The following is a 25,984-nucleotide window of genomic DNA, read 5'->3' as shown; positions in this document are numbered from 1 at the left end:
CTCTGGAGGTTGAGCAAAGTCCAGCTGGACTCTGGCCAAAGCAAAACGCACCTTTGGGCACATTCCTATTTGCAAGAGGGAAGGGCTGTCTTTTGCAGATTCAGCCAGTGGCCACGGTTTTCTTAAATATTCAGAAGAACAGGCAGCAGTTAAACACATCCCCAGTCTGAGGATTATTTCCAAAGCAGTGTAAATACACATATACACGCTCATGGAAGCTGTCACTAAAAGGCTACTGCAACAAAGAAAGCATTGAAAGATGGGATGTTTCATGCTCTTACCATTTGAGTACATTAATTCTCACAGCTCTTCTATTTCACAGCATCGCTCTACCAAGGGAAACAAAAAAAAAATTGCTTTTGTGAAAGGTAAAACTTGCTGCCCCATAAAATAAATTCCTTTCCATTACAAAACAGAAGGAGGGTGTCATTCACAGAGTTTTAGTATGGGAAACACAGAGCAAAATTCAGCATTTTGGCTCTCTCTTTTTCAAAAACTAAAGAGGGGTTTTGGTCCTAATGGCTGTGGGTGGAGAAATATGTGCAGACTCTGACAAGACACTACGAACCACCTCCACTGCTTCCATATCTGTGCCATACATCTGATAAGGCCCTTAACTCCACGGCCTCTGTCCTTTCATCTCACCTACCAGCAGCCACTCTTTCTTGCAGTAGAACAAAGTTTGAGTCCAGAAGCATCTTTAAGACCAACAAAGTTTTATTCCAGGCATGAGCTTTCGAGTGCACGCAGACTTCCTCAGATACAGCGAAATGGAATTTACCAGTCCATACATATAAGGCAGAGGGTGAGCAATAAATTAGCTAGCAACATAATGAATATGTTTATCAGATTCAGGAATAACAAGCTTAGCTTAAAAGAACCCATTTGTTTGGGACATACTGAAGGAAATAAATATGTCTAAATTGAAGATCGATGTATCCTTAATTGTGGGATGTTGAGAGCAATTAATTAAGACCGTGACATTACATTCCATCCATCTCCTCTTTGGAAGCAACCATACACATACATATAGACTGATAAATTCCATTTCATCATATCTGAAGAAGCGTGCGTGCACACGAAAGCTCATACCTTGAATCAAATTTTGTTGGTCTTAAAGTGGCACTGGACTCAAACTTTTTCCCACTGCTTCAGACCAACATGCCCACCTGAATCTACCTTTCTTGCAATGTTTGCCAAAAATAGTCCATCTTTTAAAAGTGTCCAAGTCTTTGAATCGAAAACAGGCAACATAAATTGGAGCTGTACGGTTTGATCAGTAGTCTATCAAATGAACCTTTCATTGATTAAACAGGGGGTGCTGGTTTTCATCAACTATGATAAAGAGTTCAGGGCAACTCCCCTACCCTTCAGTTTATCTAGAATGGTTCATATAGTTCTGGTGAGAATTTTTAAGAAAGGAATTAGGTCTTGAATGCAAATTTTCTCATACTCCCTTGAACAACTTGCAAGGGATGCTTAGGTTTTGAAAATATTTAAGTTCCTTTAAACAGAATTGAGAACTACCTTGCTGCATCTGACCAATGGTCCACCTAGACCACTATTCTGGGTGGGTTTTTTTACCTGAGATCAGCCAGATGTCTCTGGGAAGACCTCCAGCAGGGCATGAAGGTTCTCATCTGTTTTACCTCTAGTCATGCTGCCTCTGAACATGAAGGTTTTGTTCCCCTCTCCTCTAAGAAACTGACAGTCTAGGGCAGGGGTGGCCAAACGTCATTAACATAAGATCCATATAGAATAAAGGTCAGATATTTGAGAGCTGGAAGGAAGATAGGAAGGAAACGGGGGGGAGGTGGAATGAAAGCAACTTTAACTTTAAATGCATTCTCCAAGCTTCTGACTGACTTGGCTTGGAGAAGTGATTTACAGAGACAAATGCCTTCTCCAAACTGACTAGGGGCTCCAAGAGCCACACAACATGTGTGAAAGAGCCACATGTGGCTCCCAAGCCACAGTTTGGCCACCCCTGGTCTAGGGTTGTCTATCTAATAGGTTGGATCCAACCTGAATTTTCCACCAGCAAAACAAAACCTTCCTGCCTCTGTTCTCCCACTGCCTCCACTAAATGCTGCTTCTGAGGGATAAGGGACCCTGATGGACAAACAGCATGAGTGAGGGGGCTCTTCAGCTATAAAGAGGAACTACTGGATCCAATCCAGTGCTTTTTACAGCCATCCAAAATAGAAGGCCATTGGCTCATCTATAAAAACAAACAAACTCAAAGAAATCTCACACTGGCTCAGATAACAAAATTTCACAATGTCTTGCTTTGTCTGTGATCATCCTGACAGCTGATCCAGCTGGTCAACAACTATACTGGCATCACAGGGCACCGAGAGCACATCTTGATCAGCATGAGCGGTGCGCACGCAGACTTTGGAGCCAAGCAGTACGCCAAGGGCAGCAGCGCACCAAGCTTAAAGGATACAGGAGTTAGCTCCACGCAACCAGCCAGACCACAAACACAGGCTGCCCAAAGCATTTTTTAGAAATAACAGAACAAGCAAGACACCCCCCTTGATACGTTAGAGGGCACATGGGCTTGCACACACGCAAAAGAGGTTATCAGAAGGAGCTCAGGTGCCTGCAGCCAAAAGGGATTTGTGTGTAGAAAATGCAAGACAGACACCACAAGCTACTCTACTTGGAGAGCTCCTTGTTCATTTTATCTTGACACGAGACCTCCTTTCTACTCTCTTCATGGGCTGCAACAAAAACAAAGCCATTTCTCACGCTGCACCAAAGATTCTCCTTGGCGCATTTGTCATGGTTCCCCCCTCCCCCATGAAGAAGTACCTTTCAGGGTCAAGTCCTTCTACGATCGCAGCGGTGTGGGAGACACTCTTCCCCAAGGCTGCTCTCACAGCTCCACAAACCTCAACGGAGCGATAACATGGGCAGGGCTTGTGGAAAGGGCTGCCAAGTGACCCCCATAGGGTTTTCCAGGCAAGAGACGAACAGAGATGGGTTTGCCTTTGCCTGCTTCTGCTTAGTGACCCCGGACTTCCCTGGTGGTTTCCCATCCAAGTACTAAACAAGGCTGACCATCGCTTCACTTCTGAGATCGGCCTAGTGTGATCCACCCTGGTTAAGACAGGTAGAGCTTACAACATCAATTCCCACCCCCACCCCCACACACACACACTGGCAGTGTTCTCTGACATCTGGGTAAGGAAGGTCACCTTTGGCCCCATCTTCTTGATGCTACAGGAGCCATTTTAGCAAATTCATTGTTGGGAGCTCCAACCTCAGAACTCTCAGCACATGCTGGGCTTGGCAGGACCTTAAGGGAACCCGGAAACAGAGTTAGCCGGGTTAGGTCCTCCCTAGGTATGGGTAGGTTGCCTCACAGAAGTGATTGGTTATTATGAAAATGACCAATGCAGCAAGGTTACGAACATTCCAACCTTACCTGTGGCATTTCTTTAAGGAAGTCTGGAAGCTGGAATTCACCTTTATAAACCTGAGGGGGAGGGGAGAAGAAAAGCAGCCTTGTAAACAACAGTGACTTTTATGCTTGCTTGTTTGTTTCTATATTGATTTTTTCCAGTTCAGATGCCACTTCATACAATAGGCTCAACTGAAGCTTATTCAAGTGCTTCAGTAGAGACACACGGGAAGTTTTCTCCCTTGGATCTGAGCACATGAGGAAGAATACTGCAAGCTGTATAGGGCAGTGATCCCCAATGTGCCACCTGTGCGCACCGGGGGGACCACTCCCATCTTCCCGCAAAGCAAAATAATCCTGGCTTTCCTCCCACTAGCTGGAGTCGGAGGTTCTTCAGAAGACCTCAGGAGGTGAAACATCCCTTCAGAAACAGCTGCCTGCATCATAGGACTCCTCTTGGTTTGGATCCTGCTTAAGATTTGGTGTTCGTTTTTATTAATAATCAGGACTATCCCATGAGAGCCAGCATGGCATATCATTAAAGTGGGGTCCCCAACCATTTTAAGCCTGTGGGCACTTTTGGAATTCTGGCACAGGGTGGCGTGCACAATCACAGGAGGTAGAGCCAGCCACTAAATGTCATGGAGCCAGGTTCTAATAAGCAGCTCTTCAGTGTTCAAGCAAAAACTGCGTTTAGCAAAATGCCTTTTAATCTGCACAGCCAATCCCACGCCTAGCTCTTCCCACTTTCTGAAAGCCTTTGGCACCAGGAAAGGTGGGGACTCCTGGCTTAGAGTGTTGGGACTAGCCTCTGGGAGAACCACATTCAGATCCCCACTCCGCCGTGGAAGCCTGCAGACTGAACAAAGGCAACCCACTCACTCTCAGCATATCCTACCTCACAGGATTGTCGTGAGGATAAAAATAGAAGGGAGAATGATGTCGTAAAGCTGCTTTGGGCCTCTGTCAGGGAGAAATCAGTGTAAATATTTAAATAAAGGACTAAATCCCCAGCAACCCACAATTCTCAGTATGTTGTGAAACAAGGGAGCACAGAGGGTCCTTTTTTAAAAAGAGTTTGTTACTCCTTGGCCTTCCCAGCTTTCAATCTAATTATCTCCAAGACAACTGAAAAAAAATAGATTAAGAACAATATGGTGACCACATGGCTGCTGTCTCAGGCAATCAGACTTTGGACAGAGCCCCTTTCCAGCAATGGAGGGGGAAGAAGGCTCCCCACAGCTTTTTCTTCACAGGGTACAGACAGGAATTTTGAGGCAGATGGTGCTCCTCCTGGAAGGGCGGGGGGGCAACCTCTTAACACTGGTCCACTGGTTAATTTAAGAGGACTGCATAATCCTTGCTGGGATGCTTGTAAAGGACTAGAGAGGGAACTGTGGTCTGATCCAGCAAAGATCGCCTTATGATCTTAAGCCCAAGTGCAGACTCAATGTTACTGAATTATGTTAAGAGATTTGCAGTATGCCACCTTGGATGTGCAAATTTTAAAATGTATCAATACACCACGGGGGGGGGGGGTGTTGCTTGTAGAATTGTGGTAAATTACATTTGCAAGCTATGGAAGACATTCCTTTACTCCTGTTGTACAAGTCCAGCTTGTGTCATCTGGAATCTGGTACCCAGAATGAATGGTATTCTGGGTTGCTGTTGGGAACCCGTAGTAAGAAAAACTGCTCCCACCCCACACCCTGGGAAATGAGGTGCTCTGGAGTCATCTTACCCCTTTTTATCAATTCTTAGCTCACACCCGCTGTTTTCTCTTTCCCACCGCCACCCTGTAGATAGTATGCTCCTTGGGACAGAGACTTGTCTTTTGTTTGTGGTGCTTTATGAAGCACCACATGCACATACAGCATCTGAATGACCAAACCAAGAATCCTTTTTTTGTTGTTTTGCTTTACCCTTCTGGTATTTTCAAGAACTTTCTGGTCCGGCTTCCCGTAATTCGGCGGGTTGGCATAGGGGTCGTAGCCGAGTTTCCCTAGCATTGGTGCAATGACGGGCATGTCCTGAAGCACGTCAGCCGGGATTTTCCCGACCCACTTCGACAAGGCTTCTACATTGACCGGCTTGATGACTTGATCCGTGGATCTTTCCACTCTGGAAAGAAAGAATTGAAAATCTTCAGGGAAAACAGAGATTGCTGCTGAGATCTTACTTCACTCAGCGTAGAGGCACTTACGGTAAACTTCCTTGATCTTGCTGCAAAAGAAAAAGTGACATTTGCACATCAAGAAACAGAGAAGAAATTGAAGAGCAAACAGGGAACTGTTCTAGAACGACACTTCAAAAGAAGTTTATACACTCTCTGTCACGCTCATTTCCCTCTGCTTCTATTGTTGGTAGTGGAAAGTGCCATCAAGCCACAGGGGTTTTCAAGGCAAGAGACATTCAGAGGCAGTTTGCCATTGCCTGCCTCTGCGTAGCAACCCTGGTATTCCTTGCAGGTCTCCCATCCAAATACTAGCCAGCCTGAGGCTTCTTATCTTCTGAGATCTGACAAGATTGGGCCAGTCTGGGCAATTCTACTGTTACCCTTCTTCAAGTTCCTTCTGAATGCTGTCTTGCTCTAAGTGGGTTGATGGAGGCCAAACTAGACATGCTTATTTTTAAGCATTCCTCAGACCCAGTTTGGGTTCTGTGCAGCCACACAACCAGGGAAGAAAGGCTTGGATTCAAGCAGTCGCTTTCCTCCCCCAGTGGTGTCCCAAGCCCAGATGTGTGTGCGTTTAGTGCCATTGCATTATGAGAAGACGGGAGTCACTGGAAAAGACAATAAGGAAGGAAAAGCTGAAGGCAGCAGGAAAAGAGGGAGACCCAAGGTGGTGAGATGGACTGATTCAATAAAGGAAACCATGAACCTTCAGTTTGCAAGGATGTTAATGAAAGGATTTTTTTTTTTGAGATCATTAATTCATAGGGTCACCATGAGCCAGACGCAACTTGACAGTACTTAAGGCACACCAAGTGCCATCGAGTCTCAGCCGACTTCAGTGACCCCCAGAAGGTTTTCAAGGCAAGAGGTGTTCAGAGGTGCTTTACCACTGCCTGACCAGTGTTCCCCCTAAGATGAGCTAGTGTGAGCTAGCTCACAGTTTTTTAGCCTCCAGCCCCCACATTTTTGTCTTAGCTCAGGAAAAATGGCCCCAGAGCAAACTAATTTAGCTCACAACTTTAATTCCAGTAGCTCACAAAGAATTTTCGCCTACAAGACTCCACAGTACTTCGAGGGAGTACTGCTCATGATCCTGGTATTCCTCGGTGGCCTCCCATCCAAATACTAACCAGGGCACCTTCTGAGATCTGATAAATGAGATCAGGCTAGCCTGGGCCATCTAGGTCAGGGCAAGCGCAAATGCTCTCTTCGTTTTCTTTAAGCATTCACGGCAGCTGCAAGGAACCAGAGCTGGGTCCAGCGAACTCAGATGCAATTCTTTAAAAACAAGTCCAGCTAGTTTGGCCCCCTGGATGGGAGGACTATTGTTGCACTATTACTGATGTGTTCAGAAAACACTAGAAAACTGAATACACATCTCAATAAGGGGAGAGAAAAAAAAACTTCTGTAAAAGGCACCACCAGAGTAATTGGTATGAAACCAGTAAGTGCTACTCAAACAAGAAACTTATCTGTAGGACTTCTCCAAATACTGGCTGAGTTTGCCTGCACTCAGCAGTGCTAAAAATAACACAGGAACAGGCAGACCACGCTTAACATTTCAACTGCTATCTCTGCATGTATTTGAGTTTTGGCTTTATGGTGGATGTTTAATATCCTTTGTTTCCAATGTTAGCTGGCTTGGTGACTCAGATCGGGTAGAAACTTTGTACCCGATGTGAGTCACCAAGCCAGCTAACAAGGTGGGACAGAAATTTTTCAAGTAAATACATCCTCCCACCAGGACAAATAGTGACAACACCTCATTCCTTGAGAAAAATAAACCCAGAGAGCTTTCTTTTACACAACTCCCTGGGTCACGTCTCCAAACTTTTAGTCAAGCCTACCTCGCAGGGTTGTTGTGAAGAGAAAACTGGATTAACACACAAACCATCAAGTCAGCACCATCGTGGCATCATGGTTAAGAGTGTCTGATTAATATTTGGGAGGCCCAGATTCGAATCCCTCTCTGTGCCGTGGAAGCTCACTGGGTGACTTTGGGCTAGTCATACTCTCTCAGCCTAGCTCACCTCGCAGGGCCAAAATGGAGAAGAGAATGACGTGAGTTGCTTTGGGTCCCCCTCGGAGAGAAAGGCAGGGTCCGAATGCATTAACTAAAAATAATAAAATAAATGTCTTGCAGAAAGGGCCAACCAGACTCCAAGAGCTCAGCTTTCCCTCAGCCTTTCTTGTCTCTGAGATGCAAAAAGGGGGGTTGTTTAAATGGGGGTGAGTGGGACTGCAGAGAAACCCCACACAGAACAGACCATCCTGAGTTCCGTCAGAGCTGCGGGCTCTGCAAAGGAAGAGAGAAACCTGGCTCAAAGACTGGACGGGGGTGGGGGTTGATGACATTTCTTTGCGGGCTGCAGCAGCCACACAGCTGTTTCCAGTGAAGGGGGAGGCCAGTGCCAGGGCACCGCGAACCCTCCTTGCGGCTTGGCCGTCTCCTTCAAGTCTTCCATCGTGACAGCCACGCTGGCAGTGACTTCAAGCCACGGACGGTCTCGTGCTGCTCTGAGCACCTTGCCAAAGCCTTGGCTCACTGCCTCCCTTTGGACACGTTAGGTTAAAACCACATCGTCGAGAAGCAGCAGAGAAGGGGGAAAAGAGAACCCCCAAACACTCAGCGGACTACCGGGTGGTTATGCAACAGAAGGACAGTTGCAATTTCGAGCACCCCACGGCCCCAGGCTAACGAGATCTGCTCCGTTTCTAGAGACCCAAATAAACAGCAAACTGCCGCGTGAGCATCTTTTAATTTTCAAACAGTTTCATAAGAGGGGAAGTGATTGACTGGATGGAATGAGGAGGAGGGAAGGGAGCAGGCGCCGTCTTCCTGCCTGGATCCTGTCCCGTTCCCCCACGTAGCACAACCAGCATGCAGAACAGCTGAAGTCAGCAAAAGACAAGCTGCCCTGCCAGGAGAGGGGCCAATCTGACGCAGAACCAGGAGAGCCATGATCAGTACCAAGTTACAAAGTTAACACACACACACACCCCAAAAAAAGCAGCTTTATAGTTTAACAGAACTCTTCCTCAGGCCAGATGTTAAAACACCCAGCCCCCAGAAATAGTTAAAGGCAAGATGGAAAATTCTGACATACAGCAGTTTGCAACAATCTTAAAAGGGAATAAAGGAAGTATTATGCAGGCTCATAGTGCAGTCTGAAACAGAGTTATGCTCTAACTCAGGCTTAGAATGATGCAACTCTGTCTGGGATTGCAGCATCAATTCATTTAGACCATTTTGGAGGTGGGGGGGGGGGTGTTTCCCCATCAAGTCAGAGCTGACTCACAGCAACTTCATGGGGATTTCAAGGCAAGAGGTGTTCAGAGGTGGTTTGCCATTGCCCGCCTCTGCATAGCAACCCTGGACTTCCTTGGTGGGCTCTCTTCCAAAGACTAACCAAGGACGACCCTGCTTAGCTTCCAAGATCTGATGAGGGTCAGGGCCATTTAGACTCTGCTCGGTGCAAAAAGAAAGATCTCCAGCAGTAAGAAGATGCAGTGGCAACAGCAAGCCCATCTTTGCAAAAGGAACAGAGCTGTCTCTGTCATGTTCGCTAGCAGCTATTCAGATCTGTCTCCAATCTATCAGAACTTGGCAGTTCTTTGGAGCTCTCTCTAAAGCGCATCAAGTTTCCATCCAAAGATTAATAACCAAAAGTAATACTGTTCATGAACAAGGGGAGGGGGGATGTTATAATTGATTATAATAAACCTTGTTCAGAAATGTGTAATCCTACACAATCGTTAAACACTAAAGCAGCATTTCTGAAACTACAGAAACTCGAATTACTCTTTACTGCTACACTCAAATAGATCTGCTTTATAGAGGAAGACACAATAGCCCACCCTTTGTGTTTCTGTATGAGTCACCAAGCAGCTACTCATGTAGAGGCACAAAAGGACACATCTACCTCGGCACTGGGCATAACCGAGCAGCCCAATCACAGCCAATGTGGAGATGCAGTAGAACTAGCCTCCTGTAATGGAGGCTGCTAAGAAGGAAAGGCTAGAACAGTAAGCATACAGAGATGCAGTAGGCAGCTTCCTCAGTTTTGAGTCACAGGAGAAGTCTTCAGTTCTTTAATTGCCTGCAGTTTAGGAGTTCTTCTAGCTGACTAATTGGGAGAGTGTCCATCCACTGCGTTATATTGGTTACCATAAGGATCTCAGGATTTCCCTTTAGTTTCCCCCCACACCCACACAAAATAAAAGTCTACTCACTTGGAGAGAGACACACCACCAGCCTTCCCAATCATCTCTTCGTGATGGAGAACAGCAGGATTCCACGGAATGCGAAGGAACTTCAGTAGAGTCCGCATCCACCTCTCCGGGTGCAAGACAAGCTGTTCATAATGAACCATCATGCAGCGGTCTGATCCGGCCTCCACACACTGGTTGTACATGGTCTCGATAGCTCGATTCCACTTAGTCAAGCAGTCCCTGTAGCTGTTAAGGTCAAAGCCAGCTATGGTGACTTTCCTAGAGATCATGGAGTGGACAGACGCCCGGCCGTCCCGTACCATCAAAAGAAACTTGGCATTGGGGAAAATGTGAGCCAGATAAGTTAAGGACTTGAGAGCAAAGGGGTCCTTGTTGCACAGGTAAGGAGCCGGCTCCCCGTGCTTCACGATAATTTCCAGCAAGAAGGCCTGCATGGCCGAGTCTAAAACCTCATCCGTCACGCCAGCCTCGTCCAGACGGATCTTTTCCTTGCTCGACCGAGCCCACATCTGTTTGACCGCCAGGATTCGAGGAATCACCCTGGTTTCTTCCCCGCAGCGAATGTCCGGATGGGCGTCCAGCATTGCCCGCATCAAGGTGGTGCCGCTTCGGGGCACCCCACCAATAAATATTAAAGGCATGTCTTTGTGATAAGCAAAGGTAGCATTTTCTTTCAAACTCAGGCCAGATTGGGACGTGGCCCTCAAGTACTCCAGTCGAGCTGGCTGACTTCGTTCCTCGATCCGGTGGTGGCACTCCATGGCGTGTTGCCCCAAATAGAAGACGGTCACTGAACTGATGACTAAACATGCCAGCAACAAATTCTGCTTGAGTTTCCCAACCATTTTTTGGTTACGTTACCGTCTCACCAGACAAAAAGCAAATCACCCCACCCGTATCGGTACTGACGCTTCATGCCATGGAGAGCCTGGTCCAGAAAGATCCAGACCTACTGGAGGAGAGGGAGGAAAATTAAGTCACCTCTGGACAATTACAAATTAACTTATTTACCCTTGAGCAACAAATCAGATAGGAAATAACTGGGTACTTAAGGACATCAATACCAAATATATTGCAATACGTTTCAGGGGTGCCCACATGGTGCCCAGGGGTGCCATGGTGCCAGTGCCCACCAAATGATTTTAGAAAGTGGGTGAAGGCTTTGCCCAGCAGGGCTTCTGATTGGCCACTGGAGATCCAATCGGCTGGGTACATTAAAATAATGTTGTTTAAGAAAAAGAAGATATTAGATTTATATCCTGCCCTATGCTCTGAATCTCAGAGCAGTCAGAATCTCCTTTACCTTACCCCCCCCACACACACACACAACAGACACCCTGTGAGGTAGGTGGGGCTAAGAAAGCTTTTACAGCAGCTGCCCTTTCAAGGACATCTACGAAAGCTATGGCTGATCCAAGGCCATTCCAGCAGCTGCAAGTGGAGGAGTGGGGCAGCCAGCACTACACTGTCGGTTTTATTCTCCCACTCCTCTTTCCAAGTGTATTTTTTTAAAACCGTCCCTCTTCTCTCCTGCATTTCTGTTTCCTCTGCATGGCTGCCACCACCTCCTACAGCAGCCATTTTGTGGTCACACCCACCACCCTGTTCCAGAATTCCAAAGGTGCCTGCAGGCTCAAAAACACTGGGGACCACTGATGTATGTATTTATCTGGCTCATTTTTCTATCCTGCCCTTCTGCCAAGAAGATCAGAATGGGGTACATCATTCACTCATAGGTTAAACTAAAAGTCTGTGACTGGCCCAAGATCACCAAGCATCTGCTTGGCAGAGTGAAGATTCACTCTCCCAGATCCAAGACACCCTAAACCACTCTACACCAAGCTGGAATGTTTGGAAACTTCTGACAACTTAAGCCATGGCAGAGTTTCTTTGCTCCAGCTTCCAACTACTGACCAGAGACGGACGGTTTCATCTGCTCCATTCAGAAACCAACCATAGGGGCTTGATTTGAGCCAGGCAAAGACACTGACCTGTTAAGGGGCTCGCCAACCAAAAGCTAGAATCACATTGAGCCGCTTGCTTGCTGTAGGGAAATACTCTGGAAAGAGGCAGCACTGGGATGCCACATTAAATAAAGCCTCCATAGCCAGAGACAGTATATCTCTGAATATCACTCGCTGGAAGCAAACAACAGGAGAGAGCTGTTGTCTTCCTGCCCTGCTTAGGGGCTTCCTGGGAGATGTGTCTGATGACTGAAACTGGAAGCTGGGAGAGATGCACTTGAGGTCTTATCCAGGGTGTCATCTCACCTTGTGTTAAGTGTATCAATTCTGCATGAAGAAATGTTCTCAGCTGGACTTCCGGGGTTGGAAAATGCCAAGCTGAATTGCTTCTCAGAAGGGGAGCAGGCTGGAACTTCTGTTCGTGGTAGTGGAAGGCAATCTAATACCTACTGCCTACTTTTCTCAGTCAGAGATTAGTCCAAGATATGCACAGAAAACTTTGAGGAGATTTACCTTGGCTAAAAGGGAGTCCCGGGGGGACTCCTTTGAGGCTTTGAGGGGTCTCTGGAGACGAGTTGCATTTTCATCATCTACAGAAGTTTCCAGAGTCATTTATTTGACATAAGCTCGACAGGATCCTAATCTTCTTTGATATTGCTAAACATCTAAAGCTACACAAGACCGGTGTTGATCTGGATAACTACAGAAAAGGTACAGATTGCTATCTTTCATTCCAGGACTAATTAAAGTTAAACAAAATAAAATCAGAAGGTGGGAAGGTGGGAAATTGAAATCTAGAAAGCTTGGAAGAAGGAGGGGAGAAGGGGCGAAATTTGGACTTTGAAAATTTAAAGGACAGTGCTAAAAGGTGGAAAGGAATTTATTGTTTGGTCTACTTGCAGTTTTGAGAAAAAACTCCATCGTCATAGAATTGCAGCTCCCACAGCCAACACAGGAAATACATCAAGTATCGTGAGATCTCTCTACCAGCGAAAACGGGATTTGGTGGCAAGTAAAGCAGGAAGTATTGGAGGGAAAAGGGACGTCATTGAAGCAGACAGACTACTCTAGGACTATAATATCATAGAAAAACATCGGTGGCCATTGCAAGGAGGCTAAAGTTTAAATAAACGTTTAAAGTGTTTGGGACATTAAAAATTGGTGGAGCCGACAGAGGTGATGATTATAAGGTAAATGCTATTGGACATTATTCTTAATAACTATTTTAGAAGTCTCTAGAGGAAAAAGGAAAAAAAATTTAAAGTGAGGCAGAAAGTCATGGCCACCATTTTGGAAAAAATAAAAACTTTAAAAATTAATATCTGAGCCCAGGAGGCTCTGAGGACGGTGAAATTTCTTATTGAAGAAAGCAAGCCTCACTTTTTAAAATCTGATAGTTGAAATTTAATTTGGTGAGGTCAAAATTTTCGGTGTTTTTACATGTCAGACCACAAGCAAACCCAGGCAAGGACTGCTTCACTGCAGAAAATGCAGGACCAACTAGATGCAATGGAAGCCAGGATAATGAAAGGGATGAAGGAGATGATAACTGCTTCCAAAAAAAAAAATTAGAAAAGACACTGAAGAGCTAAAAAAAGATATAGAGGATCTTAGAAATGAGACTGTGGTAACATCAAAGAAAGTGCAGGAGGTGGAAGGGAGAGTGAAAGTACATGACTCCACCTTGTTAAAAATACAAGAAAAAGTAGCAATTCATGACTGCAAATTGATGGAGACCAAGATACGTCTGAGAGGAGTACCTGAGGATGAAGAAACTGATTTGAAAGAATATATAATAAATATAATTGCAGAATTTCTGGAGGAAGATCCTGAAGGGACTAGAAACATGTATGACTATATGTACAGAGTGAACTCACTATATGCCAAAAAAATAATCTACGAAGAGATGTGGTTATAAGATATATGACAAAAGAAATGGTGGGAAAAATCATGAATAAAAACTTTGAAAAGACATTGATAGTGGGAGGCAGCAGAGTAAGAATTATGAAGGAGTTGCCAAAACAAGTGATAAATGACAGAAGAGCATATAAGAAATTGAAAGAAAAATTACGGGACAATGAAATGAGGTATAGATGGATAATACCTGAAGGTTTGAGCTTTGAACTTCAAGGAAAAAGGATCACAATTACAAACACACAGGAACTGCGTAGATTTTATGAAGAACATAAAGAATTTGCACCATGACGGATTACAAATTATTATCTTGGAATGTAAATGGACTAAATTCACCACAAAAAAGAGAGGCAACATTTCATTGGATTAAAAAGCAAAATTGTAATATAGTTTGTTTACAAGAAGTACATATTAAACAAAAGGATTACAAATTTTTATGGACTAAGCAATTGGGATTAGAATTTCATTCATTGTCTGAACAGAAGAAAAGGGGCGTGATCTTTTATATTAAACAAGAATTGGATCCGAAATTAGTGTTTAAAGATAAAAATGGAAGATTTGTAGCAGTAGAAATAATATTAAATGCAAAAAAAGTTGTTATTGGGATTGTATTCACCAAATGGAGCAAAAGATGCTTTTTTCAAAGACATTATACAACAATTTGATGAAGTGACATATGATCAAGTTTTGATAATGGGGGACTTTAATGGAACAATTAAAAACACACTGGATGGGTCTGGGGAAAAAAATAATGAAGGAAAATTGCCAAAGTCTTTTTTTTAATTGGTCAAACAAGAAAATCTGGAAGATATATGGAGGAAATTCAACCCTGAAGTGCAGGACTATACCTTTTTTTCAGCAAGACATAATACTTTTTCTAGAATTGACATGTTGTGGGGCATAAATGCAGATCTTGCAGAAGATATGATAATTAGCAAAGGCACAAGACAAGGTTGTCCGCTTTCCCCACTGTTGTTTATAATGACTCTTGAAATTTTACTGATGCAAATTCAAGAAGACAAAGAAATAAAAGGATTAAAAGTAAAAGGATTTACTTATAAATATAGAGCATTTGCAGATGATATGTTTATAAATGAAAACCCCATACAAGTAACACCTTTGTTGTTAGCTAAAATACAAGAATATGGAGAACTGGCGGGACTTTATATTAATAAAGAAAAGTCAAAACTTTTATGTAAAAATATGCAAGTAAATAAACAAAAGGAACTGCAGAAACTAACGGGTTGTGAAGTTACCTCTAAGGTAAAATATTTGGGTGTGGAGATAACAATGAAGAATATTGATTTGTTTAAAAACAATTATGAGAAGCTATGGCATAAAATGGATGAAGATATGATAAAATGGAATAAACTTAATTTGTCATTGCTGGGCAGAATAGCTGCAATTGAAATGAATATTCTGCCAAGAATAATGTATCTGTTTCAAACTATTCCGATTGTGAAAGATAGTAAACAATTTAATAGATGGCAAAGAAAAATCTCAGAGTTTGTGTGGGCTGGGAAGAAACCAAGGATTAAAATGAAAATCTTAATAGATGCAAAAGAGAGAGGAGGATTTCAACTACCAGATTTAAAATTATATCATGAAGCAGTTTGTTTAGTGTGGATAAAAGAATGGGTGACGCTATTAAATACAAAACTCTTAGTGCTGGAAGGTTATGGAAGTAAATTCGGCCGGCACGCTTATATGTATTATGGGGGGGAAAGGATGGGGGTTTTTTTCTCACCATTATATAAGAAACAATTGGTTAAATACGTGGATGAAATATAAGAAATATGGAGATGAAAGAAAGCCATTATGGATAGTGCCAGCAGAAGTAATAAAAATAATAGCTGAGATGGGTGAAAAAAAGTGGTTGTCATATAATCAACTATTAAAAATACAAAGGGGCAAAATAGAATTGAAAAATGCTGAAGAGTTGAATAATAAATATGATTGGTTCCAAATGCAGCAAATAAAGAGCTTGGTGGAAAATGATATTAAAACTGAAGGAATAAGAAAAGAGCAAACAGAAATAGAAAAAGTTCTGCTTGGAGATAATGAAAAATTAATTTCAAAATTATATAAATTGCTTTTAAAATGGTCTACGGAAGATGAAGTAGTGAAGTCTCAAATGATTAAGTGGGCAATTAATGTAAATAAAGAAATACAGATGGAAACTTGGGATACTTGTGGAAGAATTCTATTAAGCTTTTGACATGTCACAGTATTAAAGAGAAATGTTTTAAAATGATGTATAGATGGTATATGACTCCTCAAAAGTTGGCAAAGATGAACAATAAGATGCCAGATAGATGTTAGAAGTGTAAAAACATGAAGGTTCTTTCTACCATATGTGGTGGACTTGTGAAAGAGCAAAAAAGTATTGGCAGATGATTCAACAAGAAATTTCTAGGATCTTGGGATACGAATTTAAGAAAGTTGCAGAGACTTTTCTGTTGGGATTACAAATGGAAAAATTTCCAAAAGAAGACAGAACTATAATTTGGTACTTGCTTTCAGCTGCTAGGACATTCTATGCGCAGTTGTGGAAGCAAGAAAAAATACCAGAGAAATGGGATTGGACTGTAAAAGTTATGACATGGAGTGAAATGGACAAATTAACAAGAACTTTAAGAGACTATGACTTAGAAAACTTTAAGATGGAGTGGAAAAAGTTTAAAAGATATGTAGAAAAAGAGTGGAAAATAAAAGGACATTGGACAATTTTTGACAATGATTAAGTATTAGAAGAAAGAAGAATATAAATTTTTGTTTGTATTAGTTAAGGGTACTTTTAAATATTAGTATATTAAGTAAATAACACCGGCGGGGGTCAAGTAACGGGGGGAGGGGTGGTTAGAAAGTAATATATGGGATAAACAAAAAGAAGTTATTAATGATACAAAAATAGATATTGTTACCACATGTTACTAAATAAAATTGTTTTAAAAAAAAAAAGAAATGTTCTCAGCTTAATCAGTCTTTTTTTTTGCTTATTTTATACAAGGATCGTCACACCAACATACAGGCTAAGTAGCCAGGGCTGCCTCCTTCATTCCCAGTTAGTTGGCTTTCCCTGTGGCAACTGTATGGCATTGTGTGGGTGCTCTGGTCCCGTGACAAGATCCTCATTTGCAAAGTTCAAATGGATCTAAAAACACCGTTACACACAACCCCCACCCCCACCCCCAGTCTCAACACACGTTATTCATCCGAGATCAAAACTAAAAAGACCTAGCAGAATCTAACATACTAATTTTCTCTGGCTACCCATAACAATGATAGACGATTAAAGGCCGGGAAAAGAATTTCCCTCTGCAATTAGTTACAAAACACTACATTGACTCTAAACTGATTTTGTTTAATGATAGGGAGAACCTGAAACAAAGAGATTGACTCAACAAACCAAGTTAAAGACAAAATCTACAGCCAGGAGACAATGCTGGCAATTCAGGAGATTTTAAAAACTGTAAGGCAAAATTCCAATAACCAACCCCTCATTTTACACTAAAACATTATATTCTAAAACAAAAACCAGATAGAACAAAAACCAAATAGAGAGCTCAGAGATCAGACTAAAGGAATGTAGCAGAATTTAATCTACTAGTATTTCTGCCTGCCCATAACAATGTCACAAGATTAAAGGCTGAGAAAAGAAAACAGTTTCAAAACATTCCACCAACTCTAAACTGAGTTGTCTCAAATGGTAGCTGAGAACCCAAAACAAAGAAATTAACCCAATGACCAAGTTAAAGACAAAATCTACAACCAGGAGACAACGCAAGCAAGTTAGTAGATTTTTTTAAATGTAAACTGTAATTCCAATAACCAGTCCCTCATTTCAAGGCACTAAAACATTTTATTCTGCTGTGGTTTGTGACTAGAACCAAAACAAACTACAGCACAGTGTATCTGGTTCCAAGTGGAGGGCTGAGTTCAGTGAATACAGCTCTCCTATGCCAGGTCTCCAACTTACCAGCAGCAACAACCACAAATTAGAAATGTACAGGATAAAACCACCTATAGTGCACAAATAGGAATTTCCTGGGGCTGCTTCACAACTGTCCAGAGACTCTCTGACAAGCTTGCCCACAAAGTCAGGGGGAAAGCCAACATTTGCTGCGGCTTCTGCAGTGCCAAATGCGTTTCAAGATCTACTGATAGGTGTCGGTCAAAATCCATTCGTTTTCCTAGAAGGCGTGCATGCCTGAGTAAAGCATGACACAAAACTTCCAAATAGGTGTTGCTTTAGAAACAAAAGTGACCTTGAGAGCCGTTTTCTAAGAGTGAATCATCTCCCTCCGTTTTTTAAAAAAATCCTATCAGCAAAGCCAAGTTCTGAGTACACAATCCATTCCTAAAGGCCAGGCCTCTCTATTCAGACCTCAGTAGCAGCTCTCAGTAGCAGCTCTCCAAGGCCTTCCTGCAGTAGAACTCTGGCAAAGCAGGGCTTTTTTTGAGCAGGAACACAGCACTAGCTGGCTTTGCACATGAGGGAGTGGCCTAATATGCAAATGAGTGTCTGCTGGGCTTTCCATACAAAAAAGCCCTGTGTGAGAGAATGGTGGCATCAGGGGAGTGGCCTTATATGCAAATGAGTTCCTGCTGGGCTTTCCCTTACAAAAAAAAGCCCTGTCTAAAACTCTCCTAAAGGCACACAGCACATTAGAATGAAGCTGTTCATGGCACGACTACCCATTGTTAGAAACAAGATGCAAGGGTGCGTGGACTTTTGGTGCATTCCAGCAGGATTCTTAGGTTATAGGGAACATGTAAACTTGCCTTCTAGGAATCAGACCCACAGCTTCACAGAACTCAGCCTGGTTTCCTCTGAATGGCAGCAGCTCTCTGAAGTCTCAGACAAGAAAAGGTCTTCCCCAAAACTGCTACCCAGCAGTCTAACTGGAGCTGCCGGGGACAGAACCCAACCCCATCTACAGGCCAAGTCGGTGCCTTTACCACTGATCCCTCAGAATGCAGCTGGCAGAGGAAGTGCACTATGGAAAGTGTAGGATTCCTGCCTCAGATCATAAGATGCCTCCTTTGGGCATCCCTGCATCTTCCGGAATTTCACCCGGCTTACCCGCTATCAAGCATATCATCACAGCCATGAGGGCTAGCCACTTGATTTCTTTCAAGTTCTGTCTCGCCTCCAAATGCAGAAGATACTTTGTGCTGAAATGCCACTGTGAATGTGGAAAGCATCTCACAAATGCCTTCTTGAATCCTTCCAACAGCCCTGTAAAGCAAGCCACCTGCAGACGGGGAGAGGGCCAATATGAGAGAAAGACTAGCCATGGTGTGATGTGAGCCAGGGAACTCCCCGCTCACAGTCCGGTGCTGCTGAGCTAGCGCAGTGCTTTTGCCAGAAGGACATAGGGGAGGGGAGGGGGAGAATCTCCCTTGCGGAGTGGAGTCAACTGCCAGGCATTGGGGTCAAAAGGCCAATTTCCACAGATGGAGAAAGTCAACAAAAGCCTGGCCCCCTCCCCCAAATAAGAAAAGCACTGCCAATCCATCCCCAAGAGACCGGGTGCCTCGGCCCAGAGCAGTAATTGTTTATACTGCTTAGAGAAAGTCTCCACTGAATTTCACAGCAAACATAAGAACAACACCGCTGGGTCAAAAGATCTGTCTTGTCCAGATTTGCACCTCCAGCATCAGACAGCCAGATCCCTCTGGAAATTCCCCGAACAGCCCAAAGAGAGCAATGTGGTTGCTATCAGAGTAACACGCAACGCAAGCTTTTGACCTTCCCCAAACACATCCTTACATGGAAGGGGGAAGTAGCGAAGCCTTCAACTTCCCCTGCTGCTTGTCCTTGGATATTCAAAGGTAGATTGCCTCCAAACATGGAGGTGCCATTCATCTTACACAGATTAATTAATCATACACAGGCCTTTCCCACTGTGGCCCTCATCTTGTGAAACAGCCTGCCTGGGGAGGTCGTGAAGGCCTTGTGAAACAGCCCGCCTCCCACAAACTACGCAAAACTGAATTATTCAAGAGGGCTTTTCTACACAGGCAAAGAGGTAGCACTGCACAACAGGCTTCCCAAAACAATTTGGATAAATTACTGGGGACTGTGGTCTGCCCTACTATGTACAGTTCGCTGTGGGGTGGATCTTGTGGTGAAATTTGCCATCATTTAATGTGCCGAGTTTATTTATTTACTCAATTTTTGTAGTCGCCGCTTACCCAAAGGGTCTCGCAGCGACTTACAACATTACAACCAATAAGGTAAAACATAAAACAAATAATATAAAATATTGACAGTAAAATACTGCATCATTGTAGTATGCAGCTATAACCGTACCACTAATAAAACAGCCCAAACATGTGGTTACCCTCCAAGTCCACTCCAACCGAAACAATTCAGCCTTGCATGCTCTGTGGAAACTTAGCAAATCCGGTAGCGTGCAGGTGTCATCCGAGAGTGCATTCCACAGGGTAGGAGCCACAACTGAGAAGTCCCTTCCCCTGGTGACAGCTAAGCCATCCTGGGGCCAGACACTTATGCTTTACTTAAGTTTTGTTTTTAAGATTTCTGGGTGGTTCTACAACCCAAATCTTATTTCGTTTCTCGAATGCCCCATCTTGTTGACTCTATCAACTCTGTGTAATCCGCCACGAGTCCCAGTGAGAAAGGTGGACTACAGATAACATAAATACATAACAGATGCCTCCTCTACGTTTTTGTCTTCTGAATGGAATTGCTAAGGGAAGGACTTGTCATCTGAGAGGAACAGAATCTCAAACCCCATTGCAGGTGCTCAGAAAAGTCCCACGGTCGTCCCAGGTCCCTACCCTGTGATGTTGCTCCTTGCACTTACACCCAGGGTGTATACTTTTCTTTCTTTCAGAGAGCCAGTTTGGTGTAGTGGTTAAGTGTGCGGACTCTTATCTGGGAGAACCGGGTTTGATTCCCCACTCCTCCACCTGCACCGGCTGGAATGGCCTTGGGTCAGCCATAGGTCTGGCAGAGGTTGTCCTTGAAAGGGCAGCTGCTGTGAGAGCTCTCTCCAGCCCCACCCACCTCACAGGGTGTCTGTTGTGGGGGAGGAAGATAAAGGAGATTGTGAGCTGCTCTGAGACTCTTTGGAGTGGAGGGCGGGATATAAATCCAATATCTTCTTCTTCTTCATTGGGCAATAAGCACTATCACAACACATATGAAAGAGTATCTCCCACTAGACAGATTTGTACATCTAGCACTTAGTATGTCTGCTGCCATTTCAAGGCTCTGCCTAGTTGCTGCATCTCCACTTCACTCTCTGGGAGGTCCCCAGTTTGAATCTCACCCTCTGACATGAGCTCACTAGGCAAGCCAGTTGCTCCTGACTCTTTGTTCCAGGGGTAAGATGAGGGTATATGAGAGTTAGTTATACTGGCCTCCCTTGTAGTGCTATTGTAAGGACTGCAAGATAATGTGTGCAAGGCACTTGAATCTCTGGATATTCTGTATAAAGCTACGTATAATTACTCTTATCCTCTGCATGATGTCATAGCAATAAAAATCTGCGTCGGCAAGACTATAGCCAGACTGGCATGGTGCTGTCCTTAGCTGTAAAGAGCCCAGGTGCTTATCTGGGCTTTGGGGGGGGGGGGGGGTAGGTCAGATGGTGAGCCCCTCTGCGGAAGAATTTATTACCCTTGCAATGGTGGAGGGAAATTAAAAAAAAAAAACTTTCTACCTGCAACTATATATACACACCAGCTGGTGCAGAACGCTGCTGCATGGATGTTGACTTCGTCGCCTGTAAGGACATGGATCCATCCTGTGTTGCGTGAACTGCACTGGCTACCCATTGAGTACCGGATCCGGTTCAAGGTGTTTATACTTACCTTTAAAGCCCTATTCGGCCAGGGGCCAGAATACCTTCAGGACTGCCTCTCCTTCTTATAAGCCCCATAGGTCCTTACGATCAGTGACCCAACAACTTTTGGTAATACCCAGCCCCAGAGACGTCTATCTAGCCTCAACGAGGGCCAGGGCCTTTTCAGCCCAGGCCCCTGCCTGGTGGAATGAGCTCCCCTGGGAGATCCAGGCCTTTCGGGATCTGCTTCAGTTCTGCAGGGTCTGTAAAACAGAACTCTTTTGCCAGGCTTTCAACTGAGGCAGTGGGCGTCACTTGTTACCAGCCTCCCCCCCTACTCCATCCCAGTGCTACAAGACCTGCTGGACCTGGACAATAGGCCATGTCTGTGAGGTGGAATCTGCCATCTTAGTCTTTGCAATTTTAGATTTTATATATTTTAAATAGGTCTTTTACTGTTTTTACTGTTGACTGTTTTTATGATGTAACCCGCCCTGAGCCTGTTCAATGGGAAGGGCGGGCTAAAATTGTTCTCCAATTTGCCACAATGCACAAAATACATTAATTGGGTTCCGGAGTACCAGAACGTTGGTTTAATACTCCTGACTCTATACAGTTTTGTACACTGTTGCTCCCTGTGCCTCCACAGTGCCGTTCATGCATCAGAGTCAGTGCCATTTAAAAGATGGTTTCTTAACACAGAGTCTCTCTGAGGCATAAAGCCATTTCCATCTGCTGTTGTTATGTTCAAATGTATGAGTTGCACCCAAGCATCCAAGTTGGAACAGTGGTTTGAACTGCCCTGAACTTTCAGGCAAAGCAAGTACTTCTTCACAGAGGCATAATTATAGATCCGGCAGCCATGAATGGTGAAGGCTGTCTAGATTTGACAGTGGTTATTAGCTGAATGAAACCTCATGGTCAGAGGCAGATTACCTCAGAGCACCAGAGGCTGAAAATGAGCAAGAGAAATGAGGAAGGAAACAGTCAAAAGATCGTACAAGGGAAATCATAAAACCCAAGTTTTGCTTAAAAAGATAATTGGCTTGGTCACCTAGAGCAAACCCCTCAAGGGCATCCAGCCAGGAAATGTTTCTGAACTACAGATATTTGGTTTCCTGCACCCATAGATTTTAGGCCACCAGTGTATCAAAAAATTACTAACACGGGGCTTAACAAAAGCACTGGCTATTTGGGCTTCTGCACAATAACAGTGACCTCCTAACAATATTTTCCTGTGAATATACCATTGAATAGGCCCATTTAAGAGTTTGAGTAGACTCACTTAGAGATGCTACCTGTAAGTCTGCTAGTCTCTAAAGTGCTACAAAAGTCTTGGGAAGCACAAAATGGCCTCCCCTCTGGGATTTGGAACAGGCCGAGAGTTATTTGAGATGCTGCCTTCATGTTCTGTTAGCCTGGGAAAGGCCCAGGTTTCCCCTGCCAAATATATTCCCCTGCCCACACCTGATGCTGTTGGTTGGGAAGCCCTATTCTGTGGGCTTAGGGTTGCCATTTCCATCTTGGGAAAATCCTGGAGATTTTGAGGTGGTCTCTGGGAAGGATAAGCTTTGAGGAGAGGAGGGACCTCGGTGGCATATAATTCCACACAATCCACCCATTTTCTCCGGGGGAATGGATCGGCTGTTTGGAGATCACCTGCAATCCCAGAAGCTCTCCAGGCCCCGTGTGGCAGTCGGCAAACCTCTGTGTAGAAATGAGAGGATCCCCTCTGTTTTTGTGCCCCATTTATGAAGCACTGCTGGGCACCCTAAACCACTGCAAAGCGAAAGCTTCTTTGCTTGATAAAGCACTTTCCGACTGCTGATTGCTCTGTTTAAAGACCATTATGGGTCTCTGAGATTTACTTTTTGCCTGATTTTAGTCACTGCGCTTATTTAGCATGTTCTCACTTGCTGTTGGAATTATTTTTGATGTTGTTCCATGCAGCAGCTAAACTTTAGTACAGGTTTGTTTGTTTGTTTTAATTGCCACTCGCTATTTGTTTTTCGTGTTTATGTTCTCTCGCTGTATTTTATTTTACTAGGGAACAACCACAGAGGGGAGGACATCTAAATATTTTAAATGAATATCCAGTTACGCTGCTGTGCAAGTTTCTAAGATCTCCATCAGGCACCGGGAAGAAGTGATCTTAGGCATCCCACAAAGAAGTTTGATTACATGAGATTACTGAAACGTCTGCATTTGTTCCCAGCAGGCTGTTCATGATATAACTGAACTGCAATCACCCTGAGATGCCTCACTGGAACCTAAACTATTCATTTGCTTCCAAGGATTCCATTCCAAGACTCTTCCAAGGCAATAATGGCAAAGCTGAAGGCAGCAGGAAAAGAGGGAAACCCAACTAGAGGAGGATTGACTCCACCAGGGAAGCTACAGCACTCAGTTTGCAGGACGTAAGCAAAGTTAAAGTTTGAGTCCGGTGGCACGTTTAACACCAACAAAATTTTATTCAAGGTAGGGTTGCCAATCCCCAGATGAGGACAGGAGATCGCCTGGTTTGGAGGCCCTCCTCCCACTTCAGGGTCATCAGAAAGCAGAAGGGGGGGGGAATGTCTGCTGGGCACTCCATTATTCCCTATGGAGACTGATTCCTATAGGGTATAATGGAGAATTGATCTCCAGGTATCTGAGGCTCTGGAGGGCCTGTTTTTTGAGGTAGAGGCACCAAATTCACAACATAGCATCCAGTTTCTTCCCCCCCCCCCAAAAAATATCCCCAATTTTCAAAGTGAGTGGACCAGGGGGTCCAATTCTATGAGCCCCCCCCCCCCAAAAGTGCCCCTAATCATCATTATTTCCAGTGGAGGGAAGGCATTTAAAAGGTGTGCTGTCTCTTTAAATGTGATGGCTAGAACTCCCTTTGGAGTTCAATAATGCTTGTCCCAACCTTGCTTCTGGCCCCACCCCCAAAGTCCCCAGATATTTCTTGAATTGGACTTGGCAACCCTAATTCAAAGTATGACAGGCAGGCTTCCTCAGATACTGCACCCGAGAGCTCATACCTTGAATAAAACTGTGTCGGTCTTCAAGGTGGCAACTTTGTTCTACCGCTTCAGACCAACAGGGCTGCTCACCCGGATCTGAGCAAGGCCATTAAGGATAGGATGTTTGGGAGGTCATAAATCCATTGGGTTGCCTGCAGTCGGAAGTGACTTGACAGCACTTAACACCCACATATTTCTAATCCAGATGCCCATGAAAACAAACTTGATGACATTTCAGAAGCTGGAATAAAGACTTGCCATGGACGGACATCCATGTCCTAAATGTTCCCCTTCTTTTACAACTAGGGGAAAGAATATCAGTTACGCAAACTGAACTCATAGTGTTCATACTTGTTTTCATTAGCAGAACTTTACGCACACTCAATTTCCCTTGGTGCAGAATGCGGGTACACCCTCCCCCCCCCCGCAGCATTTTAATTCCTTTGGCCCAAATGGCACCCTCCCCCCGCCAATGCTCTGAGTGACAGCTAAGAAATACACAGCTGCTTTGCTGCAAGCTAAAAAGCCAGGTCATATCTTCACAGTCATTTCCATGTTATAAAACTCTCTTTTTTGCCACAGGAACTTCTAAGATCCTGCAGCTAACCCAAGTTTTCTAACCCAGTAAGGAAGTTCTCTCTCCAGCATCTCCTGACAATCTCTCTCCCACCCCAACAACTGCATCAACAAAGCTACCAAACTCTAAAGAAAGAGACTCAGATACACGCTCCCACCAATGGGCCAAACTCCAGGCCAAGAAACTAATTTTTAAAAATAGGTGTTTCCCTACGTGGCTCTGGATTTTCCTTTTTGTCCTCCTTGGCTGAGAGTCAATTATCTATAGAGCTTTTAAAAATATAGACGTTAGGTAGGCAAAAGGATTTGTGTTGTATCTCAAGATCTGTGCAAAGAAATTAGGCAATGGTTCATTTTGGCATACTTTTAATAGTTTAAAAAAAGTTTAAAAATGGGGGTGGAAAGCCCCAAAATATATCACAGGCAGTCCATTTTTAAAAAAACCGCTCGTTCAAAAACAGCCGAATTTTATTTTAGAAGGGGTTTTCCCCTTGCTGGTTATTTTAATTCTGTTGTTTTCAAAGTTACATTACCCTGATTGTATTGTTACTAACCATGAGACACAGTCCCCTGGGAGAAAGAAGGGCTTGTCATTTATTTTAAACATTTGTAACTGAAAAAAAATAACTAAAACTGGACATGATCTAAAACTCATGATCTAAGTCACCCTGGCAATAACCCTGCAAGGGAGGCCACTATCATTACTCCTAATTCCAGATGAGAGAGGCCAAGGCTTACCACAATAATTGGGCCAGCGTCCTCGTGAGCACATGACTTCCCAGAATTCAGCACTAGGAGCCTCTCCTCTGACCAGCAGCAGCTCCCCAAAACTTGAGGTGGTCTCTGGGAAGGCGAGATTTTGCCCCACACCTTCTACCCAAGAT

The 25,984-nt window shown here is 44.0% G+C and overlaps 1 protein-coding gene across 3 annotated transcripts in view; it reads right to left on the bottom strand.

Moving 5' to 3' along the window:
- Positions 1 to 281: 281 nt before the first annotated feature.
- TPST1 (tyrosylprotein sulfotransferase 1) overlaps positions 282 to 25,984 on the bottom strand; it is a 28,010-nt gene continuing 2,307 nt past the window's right edge. Inside the window, exons 2-6 of one of the 3 annotated variants that reach the window (XM_060258738.1) lie at positions 9,819 to 10,770; positions 5,332 to 5,530; positions 3,434 to 3,484; positions 2,661 to 2,726; positions 295 to 327 (exon numbers count right to left, since the gene is read on the bottom strand). In XM_060258738.1, coding sequence (XP_060114721.1) covers positions 2,682 to 2,726; positions 3,434 to 3,484; positions 5,332 to 5,530; positions 9,819 to 10,663 — 1,140 coding nt within the window. In that variant the 5' untranslated portion in view covers positions 10,664 to 10,770 and the 3' untranslated portion in view covers positions 295 to 327; positions 2,661 to 2,681. Of the gene's footprint in view, positions 330 to 2,660; positions 2,727 to 3,433; positions 3,485 to 5,331; positions 5,531 to 9,818; positions 10,773 to 25,984 lie in introns of those variants that run through there. The other 2 variants (XM_060258740.1, XM_060258739.1) reach the window with 2 other exon arrangements.

Source organism: Heteronotia binoei, chromosome 18 (genome assembly GCF_032191835.1).
Source record: "Heteronotia binoei isolate CCM8104 ecotype False Entrance Well chromosome 18, APGP_CSIRO_Hbin_v1, whole genome shotgun sequence".
Taxonomy (NCBI): Eukaryota; Metazoa; Chordata; class Lepidosauria; order Squamata; family Gekkonidae; genus Heteronotia; species Heteronotia binoei.
Note: the sequence above shows the minus strand (reverse complement) of the source record. Positions and strands in the feature narration are given on the sequence as shown.